The sequence below is a fragment of the Coregonus clupeaformis genome, chromosome 20 (genome assembly GCF_020615455.1).
Source record: "Coregonus clupeaformis isolate EN_2021a chromosome 20, ASM2061545v1, whole genome shotgun sequence".
NCBI lineage: Eukaryota > Metazoa > Chordata > Actinopteri > Salmoniformes > Salmonidae > Coregonus > Coregonus clupeaformis.
In genome coordinates, this window is record NC_059211.1 from 47,147,002 (window position 1) to 47,170,713 (window position 23,712).

At 41.9% G+C, this 23,712-nt stretch overlaps 2 protein-coding genes across 3 annotated transcripts; one reads left to right on the forward strand and one right to left on the reverse strand.

Annotated features, from left to right (window-relative positions):
* Window positions 1-448: 448 nt before the first annotated feature.
* Window positions 449-16,546, reverse strand: LOC121533543 (hydroxysteroid 11-beta-dehydrogenase 1-like protein). Of its 2 annotated transcripts, none has more exons than XM_041839587.1 (6): window positions 16,526-16,546; window positions 3,086-3,216; window positions 2,184-2,387; window positions 1,907-2,000; window positions 1,337-1,502; window positions 449-1,186 (listed from the first exon to the last, which is right to left on the reverse strand). In XM_041839587.1, exons 2-6 carry the CDS (start codon window positions 3,155-3,157, stop codon window positions 1,009-1,011), a joined length of 714 nt encoding a protein of 237 aa, XP_041695521.1. In that variant the 5' UTR covers window positions 3,158-3,216; window positions 16,526-16,546; the 3' UTR covers window positions 449-1,008. The 2 variants fall into 2 exon arrangements, with proteins under 2 accessions (XP_041695521.1, XP_041695520.1); XM_041839586.1 differs by lacking the exon at window positions 16,526-16,546 and adding an exon at window positions 15,011-15,340.
* On the forward strand, window positions 15,953-23,394 carry LOC121533544 (MICOS complex subunit MIC13). The gene is made up of 4 exons (XM_041839588.2): window positions 15,953-16,122; window positions 22,319-22,475; window positions 22,594-22,645; window positions 22,733-23,394. The coding sequence occupies exons 1-4, from the start codon at window positions 16,094-16,096 to the stop codon at window positions 22,828-22,830; spliced, it is 336 nt and encodes a 111-aa protein (XP_041695522.1). The 5' UTR covers window positions 15,953-16,093; the 3' UTR covers window positions 22,831-23,394.
* The last annotated feature ends 318 nt before the right edge of the window (window positions 23,395-23,712 follow it).

The following is a 23,712-nucleotide window of genomic DNA, read 5'->3' on the forward strand; positions in this document are numbered from 1 at the left end:
ACCAGTCTGATCGTGCTATGGCTCATAGAAACTAAACATGAGTGCAGCAGTCAGTCTGCTTGATCCGGCTATAAAAAGGTATTACACAAAGGTAAACAGAGAACACTACACACTACCTGACATGAACCTTCCTCTCCCCTAATTGATTACCAGTGTTGGGAAAGCTACTCTGAAAATATAGTTTACCAAGCTACCAATTACTTCACACTTAAAGAAGTTAAGCTACACTAAAGCTAACATTAAGAAAAATATAGTTTACTTAACTGAAGTTACTTTGAAAAAGTAGATCACTACATCCAAACTACTTTGTGAAAAATTATCATATCTAAATCTGAAATGTCATTGACTACAAATTGCTAGAACACATCACTCCCCAGTCAGATGTTAACAGAATGTATAATATAGCCTATTAAACACAAAAAGTGAGAATTAGGCACACAAGGGTTTCAAGTGAGAATTAGGCCAGCATGATGCTGAAAAATAAATAATTATTGCCTAATTCACCCATATTTTATTATATTTTTGCAAAAACAGTAGTGTCTGGTTCCAAGATGTTAGCTACATGGCAAAACATGTAGTTTACTACTGAAAACACTACCAAGATTTGAATTTAGTTCAACTACCACCAAGCTACTGCAAAATGTAAGTAAATAACTAGTTGAACTACATGTAGTTCACTACTCCCCAACACTGTTGATTACATCATTCACAAGCAATGAGAGAGGGGATGGACAAAGTTCAAATTGTGACATAAACGTGCAGAAATGTTACAATAATTTGTATCACAGAAAGGCAACCAATTATACAAAGAAGAAGACCAACAAGAACACAGTTTTACATGAAAAAATCTTTAAAAATACTGAACTGATTATCATTTAAAGAATGGTGTTTAAATTATCCATGTCAGAGAACTTGGCTGTAACAGCATTTCTTTAAAATCAACAAATAACTCAAAAAAGGGAAAGATGTAAAGGCTTTATTATCATAATGTATATTTCAAGCATATGGTTAATATTTATAGAAGTAACGTATAGAAATGTCCCTGAAGTAGGGGAACCAGTCTCTGATGAGAGTGCCATAGTACCAGAACCAGGGATAGTAAGACTCTGTCTGTTGTGTGGCTCCAGAAGTGATGATGTGCAGAGCCGCCTCACTGGCCGGCCAGGCTTGGATGTTGGTGATCCCCCTGTAATACAAACAAAGGTGACTATTTGAAATGTGTCCAAGGATACTTGTATGTACTTGCATGTAACAACCATCAGGTCAATCATGAAATAATTGACTGTATTCCAGATGTAAGTTTACTTGACTGAACTTGGTATCAAAAATAGCTCACTTGACTTTCTCCATAGCTGAGTCTGTATCGATCAGGCCCAGGATGCAGATGGTGATGGACACGTTGCTCCTCTGCATGGCAAGCTCATGCTGCAACGTCCCAAAGAAGCCGTTCAGGGCAAACTTGGTGGACGTGTAGGGAGCCACAAATGGACTGCACATTTTTCCTTAAGGACCAAAACAATAGCCAGTCATAGGTTCAGGGTCACTTAATGGCGCATTTCCATTCAGGATTTACTCCAGTGTTTTACCCAAAAGGATCAGACTTTTCTGTTTCCATCTACACGGGCCAACACCTGTGTCTCACTGGGTCATGGCTCCGGTGGACCTGCTCTCACTTGTGGCCAAAGCCAGGCCACTGGTACTTTTCAGCATGCATTTACATAACAATGGCTAACTGTGGACTTCAACACCTTCTCATAAAGCAAATGTATTGATGATGCAGAGGTTGTTGCAGAGGTTGTTGATTTCCCTAGTATAACATAAGGGTGTATTCACTAGTGTAACACTGGTGTTACAGTCGAAAAGCAGTATTAGAACACTTTGTGTAGAGAGAAGAGCTCTCACTTACCTAACAAGGAGGAGACGACCACAATGGAACCCTTACTTTGATCAAGGGTAGGCAGAGCTGTCTTTGCCATCTGTAGATAGCTGAGGAAATTCACCTGTGAAAAAGAAATGAAGCAGGAAGAACTAGTTAGTTCGATTCCCAAGGGGGATGGGCAGTATGAAAATGTATGCACTCACCACTGTAAATTGCTCTGGATAAGAGCATCTGCTAAATGACTTAAATGTATTAGTATATAATGGTATGTGATATAGCAGTACTTGTGATTAAGTTACCCCACCTGCATTAACCATCTAGTGTGTTCCACATCTCCATCCCACATGGCGAATGGGCTGGGTCCTATGTGATTCAGCACCAGGTAGTCCAGTCCTCCCAGCTTGTCCACAGCAAACTTCACCACTCTCTCTGGGTCAGAAGGATTGGCCATGTCTGCTGCTATGTATAGAGCTTTCTGGGCCCCCAACACCTGGCATTTCTCTACTACCTGCAATACAAGCAAGTGATGTTTGCATAAGGGTAACATAATCATGAAAAACATTAAGTAATCAAGTTTTATTAGACGTATGTACAGGATACACATGGTATACCATCCAATGAAATGCTTAATTGCCGGTTCGTTCTCGACAATGCAACAACAATAAGAAATAATATAAGATAAAAATACGAACATAAAGTAAATGGCTCATTAGAATACAATAAACATTTTAGCATAAGTATAATACAGGAAGAAGGGGGATTGGGGGCAAGTGTTTAAATTGTGTAGTATTAGCAATAGTAAATAAGAGTCTGGTAGCAACAGTTGTGGTGTGTGTAGCATGAACGTGTATGTTAGTGTGTGTGTATGTGTGTATGTCTGTGTGGGTGTGAGCGTGAGTGAGCAGGTGGTCAGTCCAGTTCAAGTGTTCAGCAGTCTGATGGCTTGTAGATACAAACTGTCTCTGAGCCTGGTGGTAACAGACCTCATGCTCCAATACTGTCTACCCAACGGTAACGGAGTGAACAGCTCGTGGCTGGGGTGTGTGGGGTCCTTCATGCTGCGGGACTTCCCCAGGCACCGTTTTAAATAGATGTACTGGGCCGTCTTCACCACCCACTGGAGGGCCTTGTCATAGAGTTAAGTGGGAGAACTAATGGCTAGAGACATTGACATTGACGAAAACACCTAATTGAAGTGGTACTGACCTGCTGTAGAACCTTTTCCCTCCTGGCTGTAATTACCACCTGGGCACCAAAGCCGGCAAGGTGATATGCCATTTGTTCACCTATACCCGCACTGGCACCAGTCACCAGGACCCGGGCACCCTTTAACGACTCTGAAAACCAGCCATATTGAAAGTCATTACAGTAGTCATTACTTCTTACAGTATAGTTTGTCTAAATGCAATTCAAAAGGGAAAAACAAAGACAAGGGGCTAGAATGGGGACTGTTTAATGTCGACGTAAGGCCTATCAAGAAAACGTACAACTGATGTGGTGTAAAGTACGTGCTGTATCCTAGACCTGATGGACAGTTTCCTGGCATCCAACTATCATGATGATATGGATCTTTATGTCTGTCTAGGACTTAGTGTATAATACAATGTGTAATCTATACAGGCACATGCACAGATAGGAGTCAACCTGTGACCAGCACATGCCCCTTTGCCCTCCCACTTGCCAAGTGCCCTTTTGGTTGGTGATATAATATGTACAGTGCATTCGGAAAGAATTCAGACCCCTTCACTTTTTCCACATTTTGTTACGTTACAGCCTTATTCTAAAATTGATTAAATAGTTTTTTCCCTCATCAATCTACACACAATACCCCATTATGACAAAGCAAAACTGGTTTTTAGAAAACTTTTAGCAAATTTATATTTAAATAGAAATCTGAAATATCACATTTACATAAGTATTCAGATCTGGTCTGTCTGCCCAATATAAACGATCAAAACTGGCGGAGGAATAAAAATAGCATAAATAGGAAAGTATACCAGTTTCATTTGAAGACCAGGATGTTGACAGCTGTGCCATACAGATTGCAAAATAGTTGGGAAGAGATTTTTGATGTACCGATTCTATGGTACAGGGTGTATGAGTTCATATATAAAACGATGCAAGATTCAAGACTTCGTGCTTTTCAGCTAAAATTATTATATAGAATTCTTGCCACCAACAAAATGTTGACTATTTGGGGCATACAATCATCGAAGCTCTGCAGATTTTGTTGTGAGGATACAGAATCAATATACCATTTATTTTGGTATTGCCCTCAGGTAGCCTGTTTCTGGTCTCAGGTTCAGGAATGGCTGAAAATACATAACATTGATCTAAAATTGACCCTAGAAATAGTACTGTTGTGAGATCTGGAGAGACCGGATCAGTCAATTACTAATATACTAATACTCTTAGTAAAAGTATTTATCTTCAACTCGCAATCTGTGGATTCTATTCGATTAGATAGATTGAAATTGTATGTTAAACATCACAGCATAGTTGAAAGATATGGTGCATAGAAATCCGAAGAGGGTGGCCAGCAGAGATAGGTGGGATGGGCTGAGGGAAGCTGAGGGTTGGGATGTGGAATTGGAGACAAGTGGGAGTGGAGTTGCTGGGCGGGGGACAGAATGAAGGTCAAAGATAAAAGTAAAAAAAATACAGTCAAAATAAAACATAACAAAAAGTCAGTCTGAATGACACTGAGGGGCAATGTTGTTACAGCTAACGCCTGTTTGTTTGAGGCTGATGCCTTGCAGGTGTTTGTACAAATGCATATACACACACTCTCATTCAAATGCACACATCTGCACATACACAGACTGTGGGGGGGGGTCGGATGGTTGAGGGGCAGCTCTTGGGGAACTGTGGGGGGATTTTGGAGGGCTGGTGGCCGGGAGCTTGGGCCGGTGGCTGATGGATCGCTGGTTTGGGTCCCCATTTTTGATTTTGTGGGAGATCGACGTGCCCTTGAGCAAGGCGTTGACCCTGGTTGCTTCTGTGTGTCGCTCTTGATGGGAGTCTGTTAGATGACTAATGTGATGTAGTTGTTGAGCGGCTTCACTGCAAGTGTATTGTATGTTTTAAATATTCAATAAAACAAAATGTATTTAAAAAAAAAAAATATATATATATATATATATATACATATATATATTCTGACCCTTCACTCAGTACTTTGTTGAAGCACCTTTGGCTGCGATTACAGCCTCAAGTCTTCTTGGATATGACGCTACAAGCTTGGCACACCTGTATTTTGGGAGTTTCTCCCATTCTTCTCTGCAGATCCTCTCAAGCTCTGTCAGGTTGGATTGGGAGCGTCGCTGCACAGCTATTTTCAGGTCTCTCCAGAGATGTTCGATTGGGTTCAAGTCCAGGCTCTGGCTGGCCCACTCAAGGACATTCAGAGACTTGTCCCGAAGCCACTCCTGCGTTGTCTTGGCTGTGTGCTTAGGGTCGTTTTCCTGTTGGAAGGTGAACCTTCACCCCAGTCTGAGGTCCTGAGCACTCTGGAGCAGGTTTTCGTCAAGGATCTCTCTGTACTTTGCTCCGTTCATCTTTCCCTTGATCCTGACTAGTCTCCCAGTCCCTCCCAGTCCCTGCCACATCCCCACAGCATGAGGCTGCCACCACCATGCTTCACCGTAGGGATGGTGCCAGGTTTCCTCCAGATGTGACGCTTGGCATTTAGGCCAAAGAGTTTCTTGGTTTCATCAGATCAGAGAATCTTGTTTCTCATGGTCTGAGAGTCATTTAGGTGCCTTTTGGCAAACTCCAATCGGGCTGTCATGTGCCTTTTTCTGAGGATTGGCTTCCATCTGGCCACTCTACCATAAAGGCCTGATTGGTGGAGTGCTGCAGAGATGGTTGTCCTTCTGGAAGGTTCTCCTATCTCCACAGAGGAACTCTGGAGCTCTGTCAGAGTGACCATCGGGTTCTTGGTCACCTCCCTGACTAAGGCCCTTCTCCCCTGATTGCTCAGTTTGGCCGGGCGGCCAGCTCTAGGAAGAGTCTTGGTGGTTCCAAACTTCTTCCATTTAAGAATGATGGAGGCCACTGTGTTCTTCGGGACCTTCAATGCTGCAGACATTTTTTGGTACCCTTCCCCAGATCTGTGCCTCGACACATTCCTGTGTCATGACTGTCCTGACAGTGGATCAAAGGACCCTCTCTCTCTCCCACAGGAGAGGGAGCGGGGAGAAGTTGGACAGTTTTATGACTTAACAACCGGTCGTAAATACCGTGCAGACATTCTCTTCCTTGCCATGAAGTATTGGGAGAAAGGACCCCTTTGTTGACACAGAGATTCTTCCCGCCAAAACTCCAATATCCAAAGTGGATAATGAAACAATATTTATACTTCAAAGAATGTGGGAAATGGTTGTTGGGGACTTAAAGAACAATCATGTCGAATTCGTTACTATGTTGTGATGTCATTAAAGACGGTGGAACAACATAACTGTATCTCTGGGGGTGTACACTTCCCAGTTATGAGGTTTGCATCTAATTGTTGTATAAAATGAATGATTAAGTATAATAATATGTTTGTGAAGATAATCATGTGATTTTAGCATTCTAGATTAGATGATTATTTTCCATATTGACTTGTTCTCAGTCAGTGGCCTAGCCCAGATGAGCACAAACATGATGAAACACCCCTTTTTCTTCTCAAGTATAAAACCCCTCGTGACGAAATTCACACTAGACCAAGCAGACCACGGTGTAAGCCGGATGTTGCAAATGGTTGAATTTCTACCAGACCAGGAAGCTACACGGCTTCAAATGGTTAGACCAGAAAGACCAGAAAATGTGAGGCGTTAGTCCACACGTTTGAAATGGTGAGAAACTCTGAAACTCTCAACCTCTAAACGAGGTGAGGAAGAAGATAAACGCACTACACCTTATCATATCAGTCTGCAACTGGCATGTATAGTCATCTAGAGAATTTTCACTAAAGATACAAGTTGGGAAGGACAATCCCTCTCCGACAACTGTTGGTACATCTGAAGTATCTATTCTAACAGATCAACTATACGAACTACAGAGTATGCTAAAGTACCCATTCTAACCACCACCACGACCAGAAACTCTACCAAGGACATTGGGATCTATGTTGGGCAAACCAGAGTCCTACATCATCAACTCAACTATCGAAGACAGCTACACGTAAATACATGTTGCATTTCTAATCCGAATGAGCGGATATTAGGGTGCTAAGCATTCGTATTTCCGTGAGCGTAGTTTACAAATGTCCGATAGGTGAATTCCTTTGTCTCTTCCTCCTCCCCCTCTCTGAATCCGCCATTGTGTTATAACCAAACTGTCCTGTTTTGTTAGTCCGCTAGACTGTATTTACTGTATAATGTTAGTGGGTTTTATGTAGTCTGGAATTGCTATGGAGTTAGTAAATAAATAATTGAGCCAAGTTGTGTATTGCTGATTCAGCAATAAGGTTAGGGTTCTTACAGGTTCAAGGTTTATGCGACGTTCAGAATGAGACTGATAAGAGGTAATTATTTAATAAGTGACCTTGCACACTCTTGCCTGCATCTAGCGGATCTATGGTGTAATCATTAGTCCAACAGTTGCAATAGAGAGTTGCTATTGGAGAAATTCTTGTATGTTTATTACCACTTTGTTCCGTTTTTTGGCAGAATGAATACACCCGATCACACGCAAACACAGTTCACTTTCACAACAGCCACATACAAACAGCAGGATCCCTTTGATTGTTGTATAATTCCTTCTGGCATCTAAGTGCTCTCCTCCTCTCACCTTTTTCCTTTGCTTGTGGACTTTAGTGCACAACACATCAGCTTTCTGTGACCAGGTGAAAAAACCTTTCCAAGCCAGACCTTCATATCATAACCTCTAACCGCTACACACAGCCTACAGTGGCTTGCGAAAGTGTTCACCCCCCTTGGCATTTTTCCTATTTTGTTGCCTTACAACCTGGAATTAAAATGGGTTTTTGGGGGGTTTGTATCATTTGATTTACACAACATGCCTACCACTTTAAAGATGAAAAATATTTTTGGGGGTGAAACAAACAAGAAATAACACAAAAAAAAAAAAACTATTCACCCCCCCAAAGTCAATACTTTGTAGAGCCACCTTATGGAGCAATTACAGCTGCAAGTCTCTTGGGGTATGTCTCTATAAACTTGGCACATCTAGCTACTGGGATTTTTGCCCATTACCACAGATTCTCAATTGGATTGAGGTCTGGGCTTTGACTAGGCCATTCCAAGACATGTAAATGTTTCCCCTTAAACCACTGGAGTGTTGCTTTAGCAGTATGCTTAGGGTCATTGTCCTGCTGGAAGGTGAACCTCCGCCCTAGTCTCAAATCTCTGGAAGACTGAAACAGGTTTCCCTCAAGAATTTCCCTGTATTTAGCGCCATCCATCATTCCTTCAATTCTGACCAGTTTCCCAGTCCCTGCCGATTAAAAACATCCCCACAGCATGATGCTGCCACCACCACGCTTCACTGTGGGGATGGTGTTCTCGGGGTGATGAGAGGTGTTGGGTTTGCACCAGACATAGCGTTTTCCTTGATGGCCAAAAAGCTCAATTTTAGTCTCATCTGTACCTTCTTCCATATGTTTGGAGAGTCTCCCACATGGCTTTTGGCAAACACCAAACGTGTTTGATTATTTTTTTCTGGCCACTCTGTGTATGGCTTAAAGTGGTCCTATGGACAGATACTCCAATCTCCGCTGTGGAGCTTTGCAGCTCCTTCAGGGTTATCTTTGGTCTCTTTGTTGCCTCTCTGATTAATGCCCTCCTTGCCTGGTCTGTGAGTTTTGGTGGGTTGGCCCTCTCTTGGCAGGTTTGTGGTGGTGCCATATTCTTTCCATATTTTAATAATGGATGTAATAGTGCTCCGTGGGATGTTCAAAGTTTCTGATATATTTTTATAACCCAACCCTGATCTGTACTTCTCCACAACTTTGTCCCTGACCTGTTTGGAGAGGTCCTTGGTCTTCATGGTGCCGCTTGCTTGGTGGTGCCCCTTGCTTAGTGGTGTTGCAGACTCTGGGGTCTTTCAGAACAGGTGTATATATACTGAGATCATGTGACACTTAGATTGCACACAGGTGGACTTTTTTTAACTAATTATGTGACTTCTGAAGGTAATTGGCTGCACCAGATCTTATTTAGGGGCTTCATAGCAAAGGGGGTGGATACATATGCACGCACCACTTTTCCGTTATTTATTTTTTACAACTTTTTGAAACAAGTTATTTGTTTCATTTCACTTCACCAATTTGGACTATCTTGTGTATGTCCATTACATGAAATCCAAATAAAAATCAATTTAAATGACAGGTTGTAATGCAACAAAATAGGAAAAACGCCAAGGGGGATGAATACTTTTGCAAGGCACTGTACATCGTTGTCACCATATTAGCTAACGACATAATCAACATAGTTAGTAGAACTAACTCATTAGTAAACCCTCCAAAATCATGCAGTACAGCAAGCAGTTTAGCAGTTACACAGGTGGGCCCCAGTGGCAATAAATTAATAAAAGCAAAAGCTTATCTTGACTTGGAAGAGTTCCATTGTTGGATAGCCATAGCCAGCTAGCTAACATAGCATCCCTGTCTGTTTGAGCCGGGTGTTTGAGTAGGCTAAACTAGCTAGCTGCATTCGCTAGCTAAGTAAGTGAAGGTGAAAGTGGAAAAAAATATAATGAAATATAGCTAGCTCTCTCTCTCTTGCATCTCCTTCATTTTTGAAGAAATTAATTTGTTCAAAACTGTTCAACTATTGCCTTTCTCTCTCTTTGAGTCAACTACTCTCCACATTTTATGCACTTCAGTGCTAGCTAGCTGTAGCTTATGCTTTCAGTACTAGATTAATTCTCAGATCCTTTGATTGGGTGGAAAACATGTCAATTCATGCTGCAAGAGCTCTGATAGGTTGGAGGACGTCCTCCAGAAGTTGTCATAATTACTGTGTAAGTCTATGGAAGGGGGTGAGAACCACGAGCCTCCTAGGTTTTGTTTTGAAGTCAATGTACCCAGAGGAGAACAGAAACTAGCTGTCCTCTGGCTACTGTAGACCTTCATTGCAAAACTGTTTTAATCAATTATTTGTAAATATGTAAATATGTTTAGCATAGTTTTATCTAAAAAGGTTAACTTTGTTAATGTTTGACTATTTTCAAATTTTTTCTGAAATTCACTGAGGAAGATGGTCCTCCCCTTCCTCCTCTGAGGAGCCTCCACTGGTATGTATTAATTTGTGGATGTCGATCAGCCATTTCGTATGATATGTTGCGAATTGCAATTCTATGATATGTTACGAATTACAATTCATATGACATGTTACGAATTCCAATTTGTTGTGGCTACCATTAGCTAGGTGGCTAATGCTAATGTTAGCTAAGTTGCTAATGTTAGCTAGGCTAGGGGTTAAGGTTAGGGTTAAGGTTAGGAGATAGGTTAAAGGGTTGAGGGTTAGCTAACATGCTAAGTAGTTGCAAAGTAGCTAAAAGGTAGTAAGTAGTTGTAAAGTTTCTAATTACCTGGGTGGGCGTATAACGCGAACGTCTAGCAACCTAAACAAGGTTGTGTGTTCAAATCAATCACGGACAACTTTAGCATTTTAGCTACTAATAACAATTTCTTAGCTACTTTGCAACTACTTAGCATGTTAGCTAAATCTTCCCGTAACCCTAAACCAAACTTTAACCCTTTAACCTAATTCCTAACCCTAACCTTAACTCTAAACTTAACCCCTAGCCCTAACCCCTAGCCTAGCTAACGTTGGCAACATAGCTAACATTAGTGTTAGTCAAAAATAGAATTCGTAACATATCATACTTATTGTATATTCCTTAGAATATCGTACAAATTGCAATTCGTAATATATCATACGAATTGTAATTCGTAACATATCATATGAATTGTAATTCGTAACATATCATATGAAATGGATGATGGATATCCACAAATTAATACATACCATATAAAACGTAACATATCATACGAATTTGAGTGTACCAGATTTTGATTTACTATGTTACGTCTACCCCTGAGTCCAGGTTGACCCCCCTCCTTTCATTTTTGCCTTAAGTAACCTTCTGTCTTATGTAACCATACCAAACGTAACATACTCATTTGAGTGTTACGGATGTTCCTTTACTATGTTATGTCTAGTCTATGAGAACAGGATGGGCTGCTAGACGTTCCTGTTACAAGCTCACCCATCCACCCCGACCAACCACCCTCCTTACATTTTTGCCTTAAGTAATCTTCTGTCTTATGTATAGCAAATGTCACATATCATGCTAATTTGAGTTTTTCCCACATTTTTTAAAACGTTATAGCCTTAATCTAAAATGGATTAAATAAATGTTTCCCCTCATCAATCTATACACAATACCCCCAATGACAAAGCTAAAACAGGTTTTTAGACATTTTTGCAAATGTATTAAAAATAAATAACAGAAATACCTTATTTACATAAGATTCAGACCCTTTGCTATGAGACTCGAAATTGAGCTCAGGTGCAGCCTGTTTCCATTGATCATCCTTGAGATGTTTCTACAACTTGATTGGACATGATTTGGAAAGACATACACCTGTCTATATACGGTCCCACAGTTGACAGTGCATGTCAGAGCAAAAACCAAGCCATGAGGTCGAGGGCATTGTCCGTAGAGCGCAGAGACAGGATTGTGTCGAGGGTACCAAAAATTGTCTGCATCATTGAAGGTCCCCAAGAACACAGTGGCCTCCATCATTCTTAAATGGAAGAAGTTTGGAACCACCAAGACTCTTCCTAAAGCTGGCCGCCCGGCCAAACTGAGTAATCGTAATAGGGGAGAAGGGCCTTGATCAGGGAGGTGACCAAGAACCCGATGGTCACTCAGAGCTCCAGAGTTCCTCTGTGGAGATGGGAGAACCTTCCAGAAGGACAACCATCTCTGCAGCACTCAACCAATCAGGCCTTTATGGTAGAGTTGCCAGACGGAAGCTACTCCTCAGTAAAAGGCACATGACAGCCCGCTTGGAGTTTGCCAAAAGTCACCTAAAGAACTCTCAGACCATGAGAAACACAATTGGTCTGATGAAACCAAGATTGAACTCTTTGGCCTGAATGCCAAACGTCACGTCTGGAGGAAACCTGGCACCATCCCTACAGTGAAGCCTAGTGGTGGCAGCATCATGATATAGGGATGTTTTTCATCGGCAGGGACTGGGATTCCAGTCAGGATCGAGGGAAAGATTAATGGAGCAAAGTACAGTGAGATCCTTGATGATAACCTGCTCCAGGACACTCAGGACCTCAGGTGAAGGTTCACCTTCCAACAGGACAACGACCCTAAGCACACAGCCAAGACAACACAGGAGTGGCTTCGGGCCAAGTCTCTGAATGTCCTTGAGTAGCCCAGCCAGAGCCCGGACTTGAACCCGATCTAACATCTCTGGAGAGACCTGAAAATAGCTGTGCAGCGACGCTCCCCATCCAACCTGACAGAGCTTGAGAGGATCTGCAGAGAAGAATGGGAGAAACTCTCCAAATACAGGTGTGCCAAGCTTGTAGTGTCATACCCAAGAAGAGTCGAGGCTGTAATCGCTGCCAATGGTGCTTCAACAAAGTCAACAAAGTACTGAGTAAAGGGTCTGAATACTTAAGCAAATATGATATTTCCTTTCTTTTTCTTCTTCTTTTTAACATTTGCAAACATTTCTAAAAAACTGTTTTTGCTTTGTCATTACGGGGTATTGTGTGTAGACTGATGAGGAAAAAAACTATTTAATCCATTTTAGAATAAGGCTGTAACATCACAAAATGTGGAAAAAGTCAAGGGGTCTGAATACTTTCCGAATGCACTGTATTTGTTGTGATAATTGCATTGTTTGCTCTATAACCTGTTAATTCATATACCTTGCAACCGTGATATATAGACCTAAAGGCTGAGACAGTAAGAAGACACAGTGGCAGAATAAATTCAACCCCACCTTTGTTTTATCACAAAACCGGATAACAACCTCTGTCCAGTGAAGTCCTCAAAGCATATTGCATGTACAGTAACAGACAGTTACATGACCTACAGCATGGTCAAGCAAGTTAATGTTTGCGACATTTTCAGACCACTAAACAACTATTGATTTAGAACCACAGAGAGTTACCACAAGTCGCGCAAAGATAACAGGAGCTGCCACCACTATTCCAGCACCATTTCAACATCATCAAATCACCTCTGCTTAGTCTAATACAGTGACAACTAAAAGATACCAAAAACAATTTAGTCCAATCAACGTCAGCTAAATATGCTGTGGCTGTCCATGGTTCTGATTTCTGTGTGAGCGTGTGTGTGTGTGTGTGTTTGTGTGTGTGTGTGCGTGCACGTTCGTGCAAGTAGAAAAACATGTTGACTCACCCTACTTGTAGAGAAAAGCCAATGCCATCCTCCTCTGTTTCATGTTGATGAAATGGGCTATCACTCTGTCATACATTACACTCTTATTTTTTGTTGTCCTAGGCTACCTGGCTAAAATGCTTGCTCGCTACCCAATCTTCCATTCATGGGCAACGTTAGCTAGTTAACATTAGCCTTCTACATCTAGCTACATATTGAACTTCCATCCTCTCAGGCCAGGGGCACAACGATGTAGGAATTAATGGTTGGATCAGAATCACCATTATAATCATTGGCTAGTACGGATAATTAAATAAAACCACAAGTCCAAATCCCTATCTCCATCAATGGCTAATTTAGGAAAGAGACAATTTTAGCTAGCTGGCTAGCTAGCCACCGGAGGACAACAACACAAGAAGATGTAACAATTCAAGTTTTCTGTCAATGACCTATGCTCTCAATGGGATTTGATAGGAGTGATGCCAAATCCAAACTGGCTTCCCTTTACACTTTTTTTTGGTGCGCTAGGACCATTCACAGTTGAGCTCGCTCAGTTTAGCTCAATGCTGATTGTCAATTTTTTATATACTTTTTTTGTCAAGGGAGGCAAAATGCTCGCTGGCTTCCCTTGCCTTCAATGCTACGGGCGGCAACCAATGTCATACTCGTTTGGACCAGACAGCATCAGATAGATGACCTACACATAGAGAGACAGAGGGGCACTGTTTCGCTCGGATGATTTCCCCTGTGAGATACATTCAGACTCTTGCGAATTGAAGGAAAATTATGAAACACAGAGAGATGAAGGATTTGTATTTATTTAGTAAAAAAATTTGGGAAGCCTGGTTTCACTTGGCATCCTTGAATACACGCCACTGGTAATGAGGGGCATTTCCAATGTACTTATAAAAAAGCTTCTCCCAAATGATATACAATTTAAACTAAACTTTGCAGCAAGGCATTTCAAAACCGGAAAGGCCTATATCAGATTACCTCAAATGTATTATATTCACTTTGAAACAGTTGTACTTGATGAACTGGATTATCATGAATTCCAATTTGATCATATGAGGTTATCATATGATCTTAAAACAGAAGGTCCTCTTATAAGGTCACGGTCACAAGAGATGCACCATCAGGCAAATGATAAACAATTAGACACACAATCAAGCGCTATCACAGTCTACCGTTTTCACAAACCAAAGTGCGATTTCATTCAATTTTGACAAATATAATACTGTTCTTGTGTTGAAATACTGACAGTGTGGCTTACACACGTTAGATGTTATTACTATTTGAACCTTTCCCTGTTCGAGGTCTAGCCCCGAACCCAACTATATCAGTTTGATTGTGTAGTTTTGTTGCCAAACCTTAACACTTCTCTAGTAGCCTTCATCTACCATAATGTTTTGCGATTTGTTTTCTATAATTAATGTGCCGGTATTTTTCTGTCTCAAAGACACAAGCCTGGTTCCATCTGTATTAATCTGACAAATTAATAAAACAGTATACTGCCTTTATGTGCAATTTTAGTGAAACTGAATTCTTATGAGGATTTGAGGTTTCATAAATCAATAGCGTATCATATGTCTGTAATGTGTCACAACTGTCGAAGTGCTGACAACCACCCTCTGAGGTTCAACTGGTTCAGGGGCTGTAATAACGAATTATGTGATCATAAAATCGCCTGTAGCCAACAAAAGGTTGCACAGACCAGTCAAGGATTGTGAAGCTAAATATATATCTTACCTGGGTCTAAAGTGGGTCCACTCCATTGGAAAGCAACAAAAGCTGCACCTATAGAACCAACTACTAAGAGTTTAGTAAAAGCCTTCATTTTGCGACTGCTATAACCTACTCATTGGTTTCATGCAACTATTATTTGTTGTGAGCCAAACAACATAACAATAAATAAATAAAATCCCCACGATAGATATTTAGATTTATACTCTCAAGCTTCTCTGCACTTCAAGGTCCCGTAGTCGTTCAGAAACAATTTTTTTGTTGGTGAGAAAACATCCTTTATAAGAGGCTTATCTCATTCAATGTGAAGTAGGCTGAGTCTTTTATACTTGAGACAGCCTACCATTGTGCCCCAAATCCAAGTGTCATAAGACCTGTATAATTTTTTTTTAGGGCGAGGTATTATTATGGGGATTGGATTCATGCAGCCTGCTAAATGATTAGCGAAATCAAGTAGGGTACACCAACCACACAATCTGTAATTTCCATCATAAAGTGCAATACAATTATTATATTTATATTATTGTTATTATTATTATCATTATTTTTATCAGTAGTATTATTATTTAATATAGGCCTATTATTATCACCTTCATTATCACCGTCATAAATATGTTTCTGACTTTATTGTGCCTGGATTATTTTTATGCATGCGCGAAATGCACATGTTTTCTTGTGTTCTGAAATTGGCAACAACAAAAAAATATTCCTATCCTCATCCCCCTTCCCCTCCCCTCCTCCTCATGATCAGCAGCAGCCGGCCCGCAGCAGCATCAAATAGCATGAACATATTCAACCCATTATTCGTTTATTGTACCCAGTCGACATTTTATTTGTAGGATATATATAAATCACTTGGAACATGACGGTCTCTAAATATATTTATTTTGATGTCTTTCAGATCTTTGCGAATCAGCTACTCTCGGATTATTATTATTTTTAAATAACTTTATTGACACACATCTGTGTCACAGGGTTGCCCTTCAATGTAGCTGGTTGCTCTTCGTGGTCGAGCTCATTCATTTCATGCTTGCTGTTGCAACGAAATAAACGTTAATTCAAAAAATACCTTCATTTACCCGTGACACTATGGCTGGCAAGATTTTACCTGTTCTAAAGTAAGTTTTCCATTTCATACTCACGAGAAACATTAGTATAGCTAGCTAGCAAGTTATCTGGCATGCTTGAAGCAGGTTGAAATTTAGCTAGCTACAGTACAGTAGTAACGTTAGTTACCTAGAATTTTGCCTTGAATTTGGGTGTTGGCTAGCTAGATAGTTATCTGTTGTCCTTTAGTCGTGAACTAGCTAGCGAAACAACACACAACCTACTAACTATCTAACTAGTAGCCAGCAGATCCGACCTGCTTGCTTACAGCTGCACTAGGGTTCGGACTAGCTCTCAAACTCTAGACAGCATTAAAATCCAATTTTATTTGTCACATGCTTCGTAAACAACAGGTGAAATGTTTACTAACGGGTTACAATAAGTAACGATAACTTGGCTGTATAAACGGATTACCTGTACCGAGTCGATGTGCAGGGATACGAGGTAGTTGAGGTAGATATGTACATATAGGTAGGGATACGGGATAGATAATAAACAGTAACAGCAGCGTATGTGATGAGTCAAAGAGATTAGTGCAAAAAGGGTAAACGCAGATATTCCGGGTAACTATAGGTAAACGATTTAACTGACTATTTAGCAGTCTCATAGATTGGGTGTAGAAGCTGTTCAGGGTCCTGTTGGTTCCAGACTTGGTGCATCGGTACTGCTTGCCATGTGGTAGAAGAGAGAACAGACTGTGACATGGGTGGAGTCTTTGACAATTTTTAGGGCCTTCCTCTGACACCGCCAGGTATCGAGGTCCTGGATGGCAGGGGGCTCGGCCCCAGTGATGTACTGGGCCGTACACACTACCCTCTGTAGCACCTTGCAGTCGGTTACCAAACAGTTGCCATACCAAGCTGTGATGCAGCCAGTCAAGATGCTCTCAATGGTGCAGCTGTAGAACTTTGAGGCGCTGAGGGACCCTGCCAAATCTTTTCAACTTCCTGAGGGGGAAGAGGCGTTGTCGTGCCTTCTTCACGACTGTGTTGATGTGTGTGGACCATGATAGTTCCTTAGTGATGTGGACACAGGAACTTTAAGATCTCAACCTGTTCCACAAAAGCCCTGTTGATGTGGATGGAGGCGTGCTCGGCGATCAGCTCCTTTGTCTTGCTCACGTTGAGGGAGAGGTTGTTGTAATGGCACCACACTGCCAGGTCTCCGACCTCCTGCCTGTAGGCTGTCTCATAGTCGTTGGTGATCAGGCCTACCACCGTCGTATCGTCTGCAAATGTAAAGATGGTGTTGGAGTCGTGCATGGCCACGCAGTCGTGGGTGAACAGGGAGTACAGGAGGGGACTAAGCACACACCCCTGAGGGGCCCCCGTGTTGAGGTTCAGCGTGGCGGATGTGTTGTTGCCTACCAACACCACCTGGGGGTGGTCCGTCAGGAAGTCCAGGATCCAGTTGCAGAGGGAGGTGTTTAATCCCAGGGTCTATTTTAGTGATGAGCTTGGGAGGGCACTATGGTGTTCAATGCTGAGGTGTAGTCAATGAACAGCATTCTCACATAGGTGTTCCTTTTGTCCAGGTGGGAAAGGGCAGTGTGGAGTGCAATAGAGATTGCGTCATCTGTGGCTCTGTTGGGGCGGTATGCGAATTGGAGTGGGTCCAGGGTGTCTGGGATAATGGTATTGATGTGACCAGACTTTCAAAGCATTTCATGGCTACAGGGTGATAGTCATTTAGACAGGTTACCTTGGTGTTCTTGGGCACAGGGACTATGGTGGTTTGCTTGAAACATGTAGATATTACAGACTGGGTCAGGGAGAGATTGAAAATGTCAGTGAAGACACTTGCCAGCTGGTCAGCGCATGCTCTGAGTACGCGTCTTGGTAAGCCATATGGCCGTTAACCTGTTTAAAGGTCTTGCTCACATCTGCTATGGAGAGCGTGATCACACAGTCGCCCGGAACAGCTGGTGCTCTCATGCATAGTTCAGTGTTGCTAGCCTCGAAGCGCGCATAGAACATATTTAGCTCGTCTGGTAGGCTCACTTCACTGGACAGCTCGTGGCTGGTTTTCCCTCTGCAATCTGTGATAGTTTGCAAGACCTGCCACATCCAACGAGCATCAGAGCCAGTGTAGTAGGATTCTATCTTGGTCCTGTATTGACACTTTACTTGTTTGATGGTTCGTCTGAGGGCGTAGCGGGATTTCTTATAAGCGTCCGGATTAGTGTCCCGCTCATTGAAAGCGACAGTTCTAGCCTTTAGCTTAGTACAAATGTTGCCTGTAATCCATGGCTTCTGGTTGGGATATGTACGTACGGTCACTGTTGGGACAATGTCGTTGATGGACGTATTAATGAAGCCGGTTACTGATGTGGTAAACTCCTCAATGCCATCGGATGAATCCTGGAACATATTCCAGTCTGTGCTAGCGAAACAATCCTGTAGTTTAGCGTCTGCTTCATCGGACCACCACTTCCGTATTGAGCGTGTCACTGGTACTTCCTGTTTGAGTTTTTGCTTGTAAGCAATAAGGCTTTCGAAAAAACATATGAATCTTATCCCATCAGCGAGAATCCTTCAAATAAAAAATATACACTTACTGTAGCAGTTTTGCACGATCCATACAGCTATAAATGGGAAAATGATGCGCACGTTTCAATGGAGCAGAAGTCTGTGTGTTGTGATTCTGGATGGCCAGATAGCTAGCAACAATTACAAGAAACTGCAATGTGGGGAATCGTAAGTAGCTTGTTTTGGAGAGAGAAGTGCATTTTGCATCTGGGCGCATGGTCAATCCGTTGGCCATGCAGCATTTAGTGTGATACGGCCTCAGTAGAAGTCAGGGCATTCATACTTCTTGCATTTAGCTGAGCAGTGCAGAGCTGTTGTGAAGGAAGTTGTCAAGGAAGTGGGTTTGTGTTTATGCAGGATGTACCGCCCCCACCTACCGTCAACCAATCATGTCAATGTAGAGCTGATACAGAGCCCTCCGCATTGTTACTACATTTGGGAGGTGCACAGTGATGCGGTACGGAGCTTGATTTGGCCTCTGCATGCCTCCGGAGCCTCCGCAATTGCGCCACACCCTCCATATGGAGCCTCCGACCACATTTTCGGATCAGGCATAAATTGGCTTTTAGTCCTCCACAATGGATTAGTTCACTATATATATATATATATATATATATATATATATATATATATATATATATACACTACCAGTCAAAAGTTTGGACAGACCTACTCATTCAAGGGTTTTTCTTTATTTTTGTAGAATAATAGTGAAGACATCAAAACTATGAAATAACACATGGAATCATGTAGTAACCAAAAAAGTGTTAAACAAATCAAAATATATTTGAGATTCTTCAAATAGCCACCCTTTGCCTTGATGACTGCTTTGGACACTCTTGGCATTTTCTCAACCAGCTTCACCTGGAATGCTTTTCCAACAGTCTTGAAGGGGTTCCCACATATGCTGAGCACTTGTTGGCTGCTTTTCCTTCACTCTGCGGTCCGACTCATCCCAAACCATCTCAATTGGGTTGAGGTCGGGGAATTGTGGAGGCCAGGTCATCTGATGCAGCACTCCATCACTCTTCTTCTTGGTAAAATAGCCCTTACACAGCCTGGAGGTGTGTTGGGTCATTGTCCTGTTGAAAAACAAATGATAGCCCCACTAAGCCCAAACCAGATGGGATGGCGTATCGCTGCAGAATGCTGTGATAGCCATGCTGATTAAGTGTGCCTTGAATTCTAAACAAATCACAGACAGTGTCACCAGCAAAGCACCCCCACACCATAACACCTCCTCCTCCATGCTTTATGGTGGGAAATACACATGCGGAGATCATCCGTTCACCCACACCACGTCTCACAAAGACACGCGGTTGGAACCAAAAATCTCAAATTTGGACTCCAGACCAAAGGACACATTTCCACCGGTCTAATGTCCATTGCTCGTGTTTCTTGGCCCAAGCTGGTCTCTTCTTCTTATTGGTGTCCTTTAGTAGTGGTTTCTTTGCAGCAATTCGACCATGAAGGCCTGATTCACACAGTCTCCTCTGAACAGTTGATGTTGATGTCTGTTACTTGAACTCTGTGAAGCATTTATTTGGGCTGCAATTTCTGAGGCTGGTAATTACATTTACATTAAATTTTTGTCATTTAGCAGACGCTCTTATCCAGAGCGACTTACAGGAGCAATTAGGGTTAAGTGCCTTGCTCAAGGGCACATCGACAGATTTTTCACCTAGTCGGCTCGGGGATTAGAACCAGCCACCTTTCGGTTACTGGCACAATGCTCTTAACCACTAAGCTACCTGCCGCCTACCTGCCGCCTAATTCTAATGAACTTATCCTCTGCAGCAGAGGTAACTCTGGGTCTTCCATTCCTGTGGCGGTCCTCATGAGAGCCAGTTTTATCATAGCGCTTGATGGTTTTTGCAACTGCACTTTAAGAAACTTTCAAAGTTCTTGAAATGTTCCGTATTGACTGACCTTCATGTCTTAAAGTAAAGATGGACTGTCATTTCTCTTTGCTTATTTGAGCTGTTCTTGCCATAATATGGACTTGGTCTTTTACCAAATAGGGCTATCTTCTGTATATCCCCCCTACCTTGTCACAACACAACTGATTGGCTCGAACACATTAAGAAGGAAAGAAATTCCACAAATTAACTTGTAAGAAGGCACACCTGTTAATTGAAATGCATTCCAGGTGACTACCTCATGAAGCTGGTTGAGAGAATGCCAAGAGTGCAAAGCTGTCATCAAGGCAAAGGGTGGCTATTTGAAGAATCTCAAATGTAAAATATTTTGATTTGTTTAACACTTTTTTTGGTTACTACATGATTCCTTATGTGTTATTTCATAGTTTTGATGTCTTCACTATTATTCTACAACGTAAAAATAAAGAAAAATCCTTGAATGAGTAGTTGTGTCCAAACTTTTGACTGGTAGTGTATGTTACTGCTTGACTAAAAAAGTATTGGTCGACCAACAGCCTATCGACCAAACAATCAACCAGTCGACTAATTGTTGTCAGCCCTACATTAGCTAAAATCTACACTGAACAAAAATATAAATGCAACATGTAAAGTGTTGGTCCCATGTTTCATGAGCTGAAATAAAAGATCCCAGAAATTTTCCATTTGCACAAGAAGCTTATTTCTCTCAAATGTTGTGCACAAACCTGTTAGTAAGCATTTTAGCCTTTGTCAAGATAATCCATCCACCTGACAGGTGTGGCATATCAAGAAGCTGATTAAACTACATGATCATTACACAGGTGCACCTTGTGCTGGGGACAAAAGGCCACTATAAAATGTGCAGTTTTGTCACACAACACAATGCCACAGATGTCTCAAGTTTTGAGGGAGCGTGCAAATGAAATGATGACTGCAGGATTGTCCACCAGAGCTGTTGCCAGAGAATTCACTTTTCATTTCTCCACCATAAGCCTTCTCCAATGTCGTATTAGAGAATTTGGCAGTACGCCCAACCAGCCTCACAACCGCAGACCACGTGTAACCACGCCAGCCCATGACCTCCACATCTGTCTTCTTCACCTGCGGAATCGTCTAAGAGGAGGGGAGGCTGGGTGCTGAGGAGTATTTGTCTGTAATAAAGCCCTTTTGTGGGGGGAAAATTCATTCTGATTGGCTGGGCCTGGCTCCCCATTGGGTTGGGCCTATGCCCACCCATGGCTGCCCCTGCCTAGTCATGTGAAATCCATAGATTAGGGCGTAATGAATTTATTTCAATTGACTGATTTCCTCATATGATCTGTAACTCAGCAAAATCTTTGAAATTGTTGCGTTTTATATTTTTGTTCAGATTTCGAGAAATTATTCCTTAGTTGTTAATTTTAACTTCTCTCATTGACTTTTCAAACCCAGGCCTGGTCTGCTTGGTCTGTTTCGTAAGCATTCACGGACGTCTTGCGATGTTGCGCCTCTGGGTTTAGAAACTCTGTGATGTAATGTTATCTAGCTAGCTAACAACACTAACTGCAGCTTGTTTGCTAGCTAAGCTACACCTGATTGACAGCCAGATAAAGCTAACATTAATGCAACATGATAACTTATCCACCATGATGTTGCTATGAATTGACTTGATGTGCATATGGGTAGTCAGGTGTAGCTTAACACTGTATTTTTGTCCATCTGTGTCTGTCATCTAAAACTTGGCACTTCTTACCATCCGCAAAGTTGTTTCATCCCAGTGTTCCCATCTTTTTCTCTTACAGGTTGGCCACTAAGTTGACCATTGCAGGAGGTGCTTTGTATGTTGCCTATGATTCTGGACTATTAGGGGGAAGTGAGCAGGGCTCCGAGGTCCTAGGAAAAGCTAAAACTGCCATTCCCCCTGCAGTGGATGAGTGGGTGAAGTACTTTGGCTTTGAGGTAAAAATGCCATTATTGTACTGATTTTAACTGGTTCTGACCAACAGAACAATGCACTATGGAGTATGAGGTGAGTGAGAATATGTGAGGGAGGTCAAATGTACATTGTTTCTTTTAGCTTCCAGCTTTCCCTGAAATCGGATTCGCCCCTGGTGAAGCGTGGAACTCGGGTAAGAATTGGTTGACAGCTGATTCATAAAGGACTTCCAAGTCAAAAATGTAGCAATTGAAAGAGCTTCTGTCTTATTGCATTCCAGGGGTGCAGTCATCCATATCTGCTCTCTCATCGGGCCCTACAGCAGTGGGTGACTACACCAACCAAGGCTTGCAGTACCTGAAAGACCTCACCAAATGAAAAGTGACATCATGCAACCCTCTGCAATCACAACCAAATCCGCTGGTGTAATGTGACTGGTGCAAATACATACCTCCTGTAAAAGTCACTTGCTTGCTTTAAATGCATAGCACATCAACTACAAAAAATGCAGTGGCACAGTACATTTTGTGGAATTAGGTTTAGGCCAATTATTAATTTGTTTAGTTGCTGATAATGCCAGAACTCAATATTTGCATTCTATTGTGTTGACAGCAATTTGTCAACACAAGCAGATAACATTCTTCTTTACGCTACGTTTTGAGTAAAAAAATGACCGAACTTGGGTACCGCAGAAAGACTTGCACCCAAGAGATAAATCTGATTAAATCCTGATGGACATATTTAGTGCTGTCGTGTCTTGTGTGTGTATACATTGTTAATTTTACTATTTTTATTTATCTCAAGACTGATTTAATATATTTTGACCCGATTCCCAATCTATCCCATCATGATCCAACACATCTTTTATACAGAAAGAATGTTGTGTGTATATATATTTAACCATTTACGAGTGTAAAATAAACCTAAACATGTCAGATGTGAGACGTTTGGTGTGATATGTTGTCTGTTGAATTGAATATGTTTAGGTCCGGGTTCTCCAACCCTGTTCCTGGAGCGCTATCCTCCAGTAGGTTTTTGCTCCAACCCCAATTGTAACTAACCTGATGCAGCTGATCAACCAGCTAATTATTAGAATCAGGTGCGCTAGATTAGGGTTGGTGTTAAAACCTACAGGACAGTAGCTCTCCAGGAACAGGGTTGGAGAGTCCTGGTTTAGGTATACTTTGACAGCGTTTCCCAACTCAGGTCCTCAAGTACTGCCAACAGCACACATTTGTTGTAGCCCTGGATAAAAACACC

What these genes read in the sequence shown, in the direction of transcription:
- LOC121533543 (XM_041839586.1), bottom strand. Translation starts at nt 15,098, where the DNA reads ATGAAGGCTTTTACTAAACTCTTAGTAGTTGGTTCTATAGGTGCAGCT. An exon ending in ACACTAGATGGTTAATGCAG is followed by an intron (nt 2,001 to 2,183) that starts GTGGGGTAACTT and finishes TCTTTTTCACAG; the next exon opens with GTGAATTTCCTCAGCTATCT. An exon ending in TCAGCTATGGAGAAAGTCAA is followed by an intron (nt 1,187 to 1,336) that starts GTGAGCTATTTT and finishes TTTGTATTACAG; the next exon opens with GGGGATCACCAACATCCAAG.
- LOC121533544 (XM_041839588.2), top strand. Translation starts at nt 16,094, where the DNA reads ATGGCTGGCAAGATTTTACCTGTTCTAAA. An exon ending in AAGATTTTACCTGTTCTAAA is followed by an intron (nt 16,123 to 22,318) that starts GTAAGTTTTCCA and finishes TTTCTCTTACAG; the next exon opens with GTTGGCCACTAAGTTGACCA. An exon ending in TGGTGAAGCGTGGAACTCGG is followed by an intron (nt 22,646 to 22,732) that starts GTAAGAATTGGT and finishes ATTGCATTCCAG; the next exon opens with GGGTGCAGTCATCCATATCT.